At 48.9% G+C, this 10,855-nt stretch overlaps 1 protein-coding gene across 2 annotated transcripts in view; it reads right to left on the minus strand.

Annotated features, from left to right (window-relative positions):
- Positions 1-9,113, minus strand: part of LOC119104192 (uncharacterized) — a 21,597-nt gene extending 12,484 nt beyond the window's left edge. For both annotated transcript variants that reach the window (XR_005094893.1, XM_037227866.1), the window contains exons 1-5: positions 9,074-9,113; positions 2,816-2,953; positions 2,178-2,329; positions 1,664-1,737; positions 1,065-1,214 (exon numbers count right to left, since the gene is read on the minus strand). Coding sequence is in view for 1 of the 2 variants with exons in the window: in XM_037227866.1 (XP_037083761.1) it covers positions 1,065-1,214; positions 1,664-1,737; positions 2,178-2,329; positions 2,816-2,915 (476 nt within the window). In the remaining variant the exon portion in view is untranslated. The remainder of the gene's footprint in view (positions 1-1,064; positions 1,215-1,663; positions 1,738-2,177; positions 2,330-2,815; positions 2,954-9,073) is intronic.
- Between the last annotated feature and the right edge of the window lie 1,742 nt (positions 9,114-10,855).

The raw sequence follows: 10,855 nt of genomic DNA on the forward strand, positions 1-10,855 counted from the left end.
TCTCTCTCTATCTCTCTCTCTCTCTCTCTCTCTCTCTCTCTCTCTCTCTCTCTCTCTCTCTCTCTCTCTCTCTCTTCTCTCTCTCTCTCTCTTCTCTCTCTCTCTCTCTCTCTCTCTCTCTCTCTCTTCTCTCTCTCTCTCTCTCTCTCTCTCTCTCTCTCTCTCTCTCTCTCTCTCTCTCTCTCTCTCTTCTCTCTCTCTTCTCTCTCTCTCCTCATCTCTCTCTCTCTCTCTCTCTCTCTCTCTCTCTCTCTCTCTCTCTCTCTCTCTCTCTCTCTCTCTCTCTCTCTCTCTCTCTCTCTTCTCTCTCTCTCTCTCTCTCTCTCTCTCTCTCTCTCTCTCTCTCTCTCTCTCTCTCTCTCTCTCTCTCTCTCTCTCTCTCTCTCTCTCTCCTCTCTCTCTCTCTCTCTCTCTCTCTCTCTCTCTCTCTCTCTCTCTCTCTCTCTCTCTCTCTCTCTCTCTCTCTCTCTCTCTCTCTCTCTCTCTCTCTCCCTCTCTCTCTCTCTCTCTCTCTCTCTCTCTCTCTCTCTCTCTCTCTCTCTCTCTCTCTCTCTCTCTCTCCTCTCTCTCTCTCTCTCTCTCTCTCTCTCTCTCTCTCTCTCTCTCTCTCTCTCTCTCTCTCTCTCTCTCTCTCTCTCTCTCTCTCTCTCTCTCTCTCTCTCTCTCTCTCTCTCCTCTCTCTCTCTCTCTCTCTCTCTCTCTCTCTCTCTCTCTCTCTCTCTCTCTCTCTCTCTCTCTCTCTCTCTCTCTCTCTCTCTCTCTCTCTCTCTCTCTCTCTCTCCTCCTCTCTCTCTCTCTCTCTCTCTCTCTCTCCTCTCTCTCTCTCTCTCTCTCTCTCTCTCTCTCTCTCTCTCTCTCTCTCTCTCTCTCTCTCTCTCTCTCTCTCTCTCTCTCTCTCTCTCTCTCTCTCTCTCTCTCTCTCTCTCTCTCTCTCTCTCTCTCTCTCTCTCTCTCTCTCTCTCTCTCTCTCTCTCTCTCTCTCTCTCTCTCTCTCTCTCTCTCTCTCTCTCTCTCTCTCTCTCTCTCTCTCTCTCTCTCTCTCTCTCTCTCTCTCTCTAGGTTACCAGCTCAGTTTTCTGTGCGGGCTGCAGGCGCTGAATGGGTACGATGCCAATGGGAAGCGCTTCTCGCCGACGAGGGCTAGGATGTTTTCCTCGCCGTCAAGCATCCGCACGGTCAGCTCCACGAACTTGGACGCCGCGATGTAGACCCATCTGTGACAAGCAGCAGCGGGGGCACGCGTTGTATGCTGATCGGACATCAGAGAGTGACGTGTGTCGCATCACGAGCAGAATGCTTGTAACCTCCAAGCGTGTTGAATCGCGGCGCCACACTCCGCGAATGCGCCACTATCAGATCCCTAGAGCAGTGTCTGGACCTGCTGTCGCTCCCCGTGCTGTCCGCTTTGAGTGGCGTGGGCCATGTCGGTAAACACTGGTCGGGTCACACGGTGAATGGCAAGCAGTGCGCGCGGATGTCGCATCCGCTTGACAGCGATCCATTTGACAGCCAAGTAACCACGCGCTTGTGATTATTTTTACGGGAAAACCAACGTCGATTTGGCACGCTTGAGTTCGGTGAACTGATGGCACAAGCAGGCTGTGCACTTTGAATTTCGGGGGTGTCACCTTTTGTCGGTTTGTTTATACGCTGACTTACTTACATCGGTGTTAAACTACGTAGGAAGTTGTAAGACCCTGGAACGACGAGAGTCCCCAGCGCCAGCAGGGTAGAAAACTGAAGACAAACGTGCGAAGGCGCATGAGCTCTATCATCCAGGGTCGCATCCAGGGTGGGAGCAAATCAATTGATTCGTCCCTCATCGATGTCACATGTCATGCTATGGCGTGCAATTACACGATAAGATCAAGGCAAAAAGCATGGCGGTCGCAACGTATTGCGTGTGATGCATATCATTTCCCGAGCAAAACGTTCATAATTTACCTAAGAAGCTGACAGTTTATGAACAAAGCTCACCGCACAATAAAGCAGGTTGGCTTATTCGCACAGTTTTAAAAATATCGGAAGATCGAAATGCAAATTGCTACGTCATCTTTCAATGCTTTGTCTTGTCGCTAAGCCCCACTCCGTACGAACAGCCCCAGAGCGTTACAATTACTCCCTAACACGGAACTCCCAAAGAGTCAGGCAAAACCCCGAGATGAACCGGCAGATACCGGAAAGATCGAGTATTGCCAGTAGATAGCATTGCGCCACCCCTCGGGCGCTGCTTTGCTGACGATCCGACGGAGCCGGACGAACAGGCCGAGCTGGAGCACGACCACCAGAGCGGCCACCACCCAGCCGGCGATGAGAAGGCCGCCCAAGTCTGCGGCCACAGGTGACGCTCCCGTTACCGGGTGGTGGTGAGGTGCGCGCGAGACCTGCCTCGCAGGTGGCAGGGTGTACTTACCAGGACGTGCGGCGTTCTACGCACTCTGTCGCCGTGTGTCCCCAGATGAAGAAACCCTACTAAAGAATCGCTGTACCGCGTATGATGTGGTTATCTGGACACAAGTGCAGCATGTGTGTGATGATTCGCACACAAGTGTGCGAATCTAACGTGCTTTTCAGACGGAATGTGGCACTAGGGTCGATCCCATCGCCGAGCGGGGATAGCGAATGACTGATTTGGCACGCACCACACGATGCAAGCCCACGACAGCATGAGGCGCTGCGAGATAACCATAGCGATGACATGGTGGGAACGCGGTCCAAACAACCACGGGGATACAAAGGGTATCGCAGCCCTGCTGTTGGCAAAGGCAAGGCCCATTGTATTTGCCCCACGCACCCTGTCAGATTCGACACTCACTTGACAATGCCTCGGAGGTTGAGGGCGGCGGCGTGTCAGTGTCACAGCTCTTGTTGGACCCCGAGAGGTCACCACGCCGGAAGACATTCTGGGCGGCCATTTCCAGCGCCGAAAGGTCGGCTGCAGCGACGCCGCGGGCTGGGATGTCAGCAATAGTTATAAGGTAAGCGTCGTTCCCAGTTGCGACCGGCGGGTCGGCCGTGACGGGCACGCCTGGTCCTCCGGTCAGGTCCGCATCTATGCTCTGCCCGCGAAGTGCGGGTGGAGTGACTGGGTGTTCAACCCAGACGAAGGACGCCGAGTGCGACACGCGAGACTGAGAAACGCTGCTGGGTGGAGCGATGGGAGAAAGCGCTGATTGACAGCCGAAGTCAGTGGGATGTGCCGCCACGCACCGGCGAGTCCAGGCACAGGCACGTGCCCGGGCACGGGTGCGTTGGGCGGAGTGTAGGAGAAACTCTGATGAAATGGTGAATGCCAGTCGAAGAAGAGGTTTAATGCGAACCTGCGCTTTCCAAACTTCCTGTTCAGTATAAGACAGGATTACAGTAAAGAAACATAGCTATTCTTGTGGAGTAAGGCAAGTGCTGATCCTTCACACTGTGCCCGGACCCAATGCGGCTCCGATACCAGAACTGATTGGTTACCCCTCCCAGAAGAACTATGCACAAATTTGTGGGGCACCACCCTTGCCTCAAATGCTTCCGTTGGTTATTCAAATGTTACAGGATAAGCAGTCATATATAGGCTGAAAGAGACGGAACGGCAACAGCACGTCTGACTGACGAATTTCTGCGTGACACAATCAACGAACTGCAGCAGTTCCGAATTCACCATCGTGCCTTCCTTACATCCATCTTTCGTTCGTGGGAAAGGTCGAGACGTTTGAGCTCCCTGTTCGGTGTTCAGGTCTATACCTCCACCTGTCTTAAATTTTCCCGTCTCAGCCCATCAGCCATTGGCCGGCGTATCCCAGCTCGCCCCCCCCCCCCCCCTCCGTCAAACGGTTGGAGAGTAATCAACTGCCTGGCAAATGCGCTGCCACTTTGCGTTCATCATTAACTTATATTTTTTAAGAAATGTCATACCTTTGCTAAATGTCCCAACCATGCAAACCACTGATAACGCAGCGGTTACCGCCATTGAATCTCGCAAATTTCAACCAGATTGCTGATAAAATTCGTCTCCGGAGTTCTGGGATAGCAACGTCGATCTCAGAGACTGTGTATGCACTTAGCAGAGAGAGTAGCAGCCTCTGTGGGTATTCTTTCCCACATATGCAACAATATACGACTAAATGATAAAAACTAGGTATCACAGCGGCACGTGCTTTATACCTCACTTTATCGAGCACACCAGAAGGCATGTTATGAAGGCCTTGCGGAGTGTTACATCATATGATACCAAATGCTGGAAATTCCCTTTTTACATTAGCTCATGCGTGCAAAGCACTCCACCTTAGTGCTTTTCATCCAAAAAACATCTTTCACGGCGGTCTGAAATGTTTTAAGACACGCGCAAACAGTTATGTGGACAAAAATACGGCTGCAATTGTTGAAACTGTTCCGGACCGCGGCTAAGCTGTTGATGTTTTGTAACTACGCAGAGCAGCGTTTGGTGCTTAATGGTATTTGTGGTAGAACTGCATGTTTCCAGAAAAGTTTCAACGTTGATGACGATATTGGTCGTAATTGGTGACTTCTTACTGCAGCTTAACTGAAAACTCTAAACTTTTTCCTCGTGGACTTTGTCTCCGATCTTGTTTCCCAAGGACGGAGTGAGAATGCCTTGAAATTGCTTATCATGCTCCGTCACACTAAGCCACCCAGAGACCGAAGTCGCATGCTTTAAACCAAATGCCTCCACGTGGAGAAATGTAGGGATAATTTAACTCCATTCTCCACCACTTTTTATGACATCGGAGAAGACGTTCATCAGAAGAGAATTAAAAAGTGCACTTAATCTAGCTGTAATAATGAGATGCCATTTATAACTACTGTTACTAGCTTCCAAGTTCTCCGGAGGTGCACCGTCCTTCAAAAATGTTACTTGTCGCCATGCACTGTTCTGAGTGTACGCAACACTTTTTAATGGCTGCAAAGCCTCCACGGTGGCAGTTGCCGTTCGCAACAGTTTCCACCAATTCCAGTAGTACATTCATCTGAATAACTGCTTGGGCATGAACTAGTAAAACATGATTTCAACCGCGGTCAAAAATGTTTTACAAAATCAAAAAGCGCTGAGGTGACATATTACACTACACGCACGAGCTAACGCAAGATATTCTAGCATTCGACAAAATGTGCCGTCCCGCCCTCTAATGATGTTGTTCCACCCTGTTTGAGCATATTTCTTTTCTCAACGGCTCACTTTATATCAACAGTGAAGGATGCGTGTAAATGTCTTTCTGTGTATCAAGCAGAAGCTGAAAGAAACAGGCACTTAGATAAACGTTTGGATTTATTGTGGTGAAATACATATCGCGTGTTTGTCTCCACCCCCGGCTGCGAAGAGCCGCATTGTGCAGACGCCATGCAGGCATATGTTTTATGTGGTTTAATTCCTTCATGAGGTTCACATTTTCAGTGCCTTTCAGATGAACAGTATCATCGGCCTACAAAGCAGCTGCACAATGCAGTCCTCATCAGCTGTAGTACAGAGATGCAACGGCATGCAGCAACAGCACATGCAAGGCACTGAGATCTTGAGCATGTTGACACGCTTCACTCGCTAGTATCCGTGGCAAGGTGTTGCAAAGGTTGTGCACTTGATGTAAAAAATGTTCAGCTCCTAGTTTTTCGACATTGTGTGTTCAAAGTTCTTATGCTAGGTTAGCGACCCGAAATGCACCAGAGGGCACTGGTCAAACGAAGCTGTAATGCTAGCTGATAAATGTGTTGACGGTGCTCGGTATTTCGAGCTGTGCTCATCATTAAGAATGATGCGAGTATCTTCAAAAGAATTGGTGTTAAGCATTGGTACCGCGTCACTTAACCACTGCCTCCCCACATTTTGAAGGCTATGAACTCAACATAAGAACTGAACACTATTGCTTCAAAAAAGCTCATAGTTTAATAACATAATAATATGCAATATATGAACGCATCATGTAACATCAATTCGCATTTTTGTGTAACTGAATCAAGCCTATTTCAAGCGAAAGGCCAGCTAGCTTTTTTTGGAAAGAATACGACGACTGGTGTCTGTAATGTAGACGGCCATAAGCGTAATGTTTACTGTCACTCTAGCCGACATTTGACCTTTATTATCTCAGAAATTTCGACGTTGTTGGGCTCGTGGCGATAATTGCCCAGCTATGCAGAAGTGGTTTCGAATATGCCGACAGACTGCGTAATGCTAGCTGCATCTGCAAGTACCTCCCAACTTACGCACAGTCGGGTCATCGATTTAGCTAATGTGGATTAGAGGTATCCCCTTTTTGTGTCCCGAACGGCCGTTGCGCCAGCACCATGAACACTAAATGCCCGCCACTCTCCCGCCCGCCCGCCAAAGACCTCTGCAATCCTTTGAAGAGGAGGTCACTTTGAGCACATTCCATAGAATGCTCTGCGAGTGATGACTAAATGTAAAAAATTCATGACACTAGTCGACGCTTTTTGGCGAATCATTTGCTTCAATGTATTTGGCAGTGAGTCATTTATATCATATGGCAAGTGAAATCTGAACACATTTTTTCCCCAATCATGTGGCAGGTGGTCTGCAGCTCCCAGTCCGTGGACGTGAGGCTGCGGTGAATGAATGATGCTTCCCCCCCCCCCCCCCCGGGATGTAGTCATGTTGACCGAACCTACTACCATTTTACTTCGCTCGCGCGTGTGCGGGAAGTGTACCCGAGAAAAATGCAAGGGCATGCAGTGCTCACGTTGCGAGGAAAAGAACACGCGACGCGCTGTGGATCGAGACACCTCACAACACAAAGAAAACTCAATTAAACTGGTGCCGTTCGCCCCACACGTTCGGTTTCCATGGGTAAACCAATCACGTCGGTCACTTGTGCACGCCGGCCCTTCACAGTTTTTCAGGTGTGACGTCATGACGCACGTGGCACGGGACATGACGTCATGAAGTGAAGGTGCACGCATGCAACTTCACGTTCACATGCAGCGGCCTTGGCCGTCAGCTCTACTGCCAGCTCCCATACACCATTAACTTCAAAAGTCAAGTGGCCAAAATAATAGCGGGAGCAGGACTTTGCGCGTGAGCGTGGGAATTATTTCAGTCTTTTCACTTCACTCAGCTGTTTTCACCGCACAGTTAATTCGGTAAAACTTCGTCCTCAAAGGCGATGGCGTCTGATCCCGTCACACCGCACACAAATGGAACCGCGGCGGTAGGGACGCCACATCGCTGCAGGCAGGGTAACCATGACCACCGACACCAGCAGCTGACCCCGATACATACCCAGTGACCAGATGTCAGCCCGCTTGCCAAGACTGCCAAGACCAATGCTCCGTCGACACGCGCCCCCGAGTGGAAGCACCCCGACCGTGCGGCGCTCGCGTCCTTCATACCAAGGGGGTCAGAATTTGGTCAGGACTAGGTCTGGCAATCCCACGGAACGTCGCCATGGGGACGCCCCAGGGCATTTACGTGTAGAAGGGCATCACAGTGCGGATTTTCAACCAACGTTTTCGAGTACTTTTAAGCCGTTTTTTTCCAATAAAGTGAGTCTCAAGATGTTTGTCAGTACGTCTCCTAGCCCTGCCCGGGGTTAAAACAGCAGTGGCTGATCAAATATTTCAACACCAGGTCGCATCCCTGCTCCATGCCTTTCACCCAATAAAGGTAACTTCTAACGACATTTGATTTGATTATCACCCTCTAAGACAACCTCGGACCTGAGGTACAGATACGGGTTACTTGAAACCGGTGACTCGTAGAAACGAGCGATAAACTCGATGGAACGGAAATATTCTAGTGTACAACCACTAAGAAAGGGGAACCGGTCGTGTTCATTGCTAAAAGAGGTACAAGAAATTTGGGCGGATGGGCCGGAAGACAGGTACAATCTGATTTCGCATGGTTTTGGGTAAAGCAATGTCTGAATTTCTTTTGAGCATATGCACGGACTCGGAACTGAAACTTTCCAACACAAATGGGGGGTATCATTGTCATGTATGGACTGTTCTTTCTGTGCACTGTCATAGCCATACCTACTCTAAATTTGTTTGCAATCTTGGACCGGTGCAGTTGCACGCCCAGATTGATGGCATTAAGGCAACGTCCGTGTAGACTCTTAAATACAGGTCAAAACTGCAGCCGGGCTTTCGCAAGCCATTCAAGTGAGAAATTAGTGTACTACAGGCTTATATAGATGGGTTTCAGTAGGGGTAACGAGAGTTATCTTGAAAAGTTTTAATGATTTATGTCCAATCAACGCCCGTAGGAGCAACGTAAGATTGTCAGCGTTTAAAGATCAGGGCTCAGTTGTAGCCTTTTTTCTCCTCCTCGCCTATGCCCCTGGCCTTCCGAAGCCCAGAAATAATGAAAATTGAGTACGTATGTACATAAATTGTGGAAATTTCTACGTTGCTTGTAATGTTGATGGCCTTAGTACTTCAGGGCTTTATAAAACTGGCTTGCGGTATCCAAAATTGTTAGTTGTATGCTTCAAGGTAAAAACTAAAGTGCTGAACTATGGTCTTTTGTGAGAATTCTTTGGCATGTTCCGGTTGGCCAATACAGACATTACATGAAAATTATATTTAAGGGCTTGCAAGGATGGAGTACTGATCACCTGATACCAATAAATGCTGATACTTTATAGAAAACTGATACTATAGACGTTCTTGCGTCGACGACCAGCACGCCACGTCGACCGATATCGCGAGGTGCCGAGATACACCAACGGGTTCTGTCAATGCATCGCGTTTCAGTGTTAGGAACACTTGCTCCGCCTGCCATATGACGTGGGCGTACGAACCCGGAAGAGTTCGTTTAACGTTCACGACAGGTCAAGCCCGGAAGGGAAACAGTGCACCAGGAAGGGAGAGATGTGCCCACTGCACATGTTTATTATATCCGTTGCCTCGCTCGAACCGTATTCGACTTTATAGGCTGCGTTCCAATTACACACACAAACACTCGCCTTAGAAATTGCCTCAACCAATTAATCAATATCAAACGTACATAATACACAAGTCAAATTTCAGTGTGCAGGTACTTATAAACATTGAAGGAATCCCACCGCAAATGTCGTATAGACCCACCCTCTTTGGCCCGTCCCCCAGAACCTACCCAAGAGAGGCCACGGCGAGGAGTGCCCAGAGAGACCGTTCATCACGTCCCACCCCTGCTCAGCCTGGGATAGTACATCCGCTTCCCCGCGCATGCGCAAAACTCGGCTACGGCGCCTGGGATGCCTGGTTCGGCTGTCCCCGCCACCTAGCGGCCGGCCGTGGCTCCAGTGTCGGCGTAGCCGAAAGTCCGGTGACGGCCGCCTAGCGACAGGTTTCGGAACCAACCACCCCGTGGTGTCGGGTGCAGCCGGGCCCGCGCCATACAGGAGACAAACCGTGCTCCTTCCGTTTGAACTCACAATCCGGACCGCGAGCGGCAAGCGAGTCCCGCGCCGTGGCGGCTGAAATACTCCACACAATATTCCATCGCTCGGGCTCCCGGCAAACATCCCTTTTTCTGAGAAGGCAAAGGGACTACCTAAAACATCGAGTTCAACACAGATTCATCGACCATAAATGTCGTGCATTGCCCGACACCAAACTTTGCGATCCGTATCATACATTTGGTATAAGGAGCGATGAGTCGCACACATAATTATGTTATCTTACCACTTTTTGACAAGTATCAGCAATCCCGCATATCAACCATGCTTCCACAGGTCAAATGGGTCAAACTGAGGCCTGCACTAAGTTCCTTACGAATGACCAGCAACGGCTATCTACCTTGAAAGTAAGTTGGAAATGAAGTTAAAATTCTTACAACGCTAACATTCAGACTATGTAAAAACAGCTTGCACATGTATCCTTGGTAAAACATTCTTTGAAGAACAGTCAAACGCAGTCAGTGTGTGTGCTTTACTGGCAAGTAATAGCCAACTTGTAATTAAACAGAAATGAGTTTTGTGCACTGGTACGACCTGCAAAACAAAAGCCAACCTGGGAAGGGCTGCGTTTGGTCGCGATAGAAGCATTCAACGAATTGTTATCCCGTGATAATCGTGCGCGGAAATTTTTTCCATTTGCGTTCCTCAGAGTCCTAAAATTTTTCACTAGTTTCCTCATGGTTCGCCATGCGTAGCAATGGTAAAAGCTAGGCATGGCGAAGAAAAGATTCCCGGTACTGACCAAGCTCTGGCAATCCTTTGAGATTTGCCCATGGTCTGGAAAATTATCTGCGATAACTCTGCGTGTTCGCGGCGCCGAATGTCACCCCGAAAAAGAAACGTTCTGGATAATTTTTCAAGATTAGCTGTTGAACGAGCGCACCGCTTACTCTTAACTCGATGTAAGCAAGTGCGTTCCGGGTGGGATAATTGTTCGGACTATTGTCCTTGTGTAGTGTGTTAGAACACCAAAATAACACAGCAAACAAGGTCGGCAGTTGGAAAATTATTCCATTCGTCATACTAACGCTTCTTCTCAATCATTTCTTCAACCTGTTAACAAATAAGTTTTTGCACAACAGCCATAGTCGGGGTGTTCAAAATTTCCTTCAAGTGCTGATGAGCTGCCTTATCAGAACACCAATCGTTGGCGTTGCGATACGTTCCCGATATGGGCGCTGAATTCGTGCTGAAAAACGTTTTGGGGTTGCCAGCAAAAATTTTTGGTTCTTGAAATACCTGGTCAATGGAAACGAATTTGTAGAAACAAAGGATGTTAATCGATGTAAACTGACATTCCCTGCAATCCTACGTGCACTACGAAAAACCCCAACTCGACTAGACACACTCCCTTTCAGAGAAGTGTTTTATCTTTGAGGAATATTTCAAAAACATCCTCTAGTGAGACCACAAGAGTAGTTACGTCTAATCATAACACTGGGTAGTGCTACTGCAGC

Source organism: Pollicipes pollicipes, unplaced genomic scaffold (assembly GCF_011947565.3).
Source record: "Pollicipes pollicipes isolate AB1234 unplaced genomic scaffold, Ppol_2.1 Scaffold_2555;HRSCAF=2994_pilon_pilon_pilon, whole genome shotgun sequence".
Taxonomy (NCBI): Eukaryota; Metazoa; Arthropoda; class Thecostraca; order Pollicipedomorpha; family Pollicipedidae; genus Pollicipes; species Pollicipes pollicipes.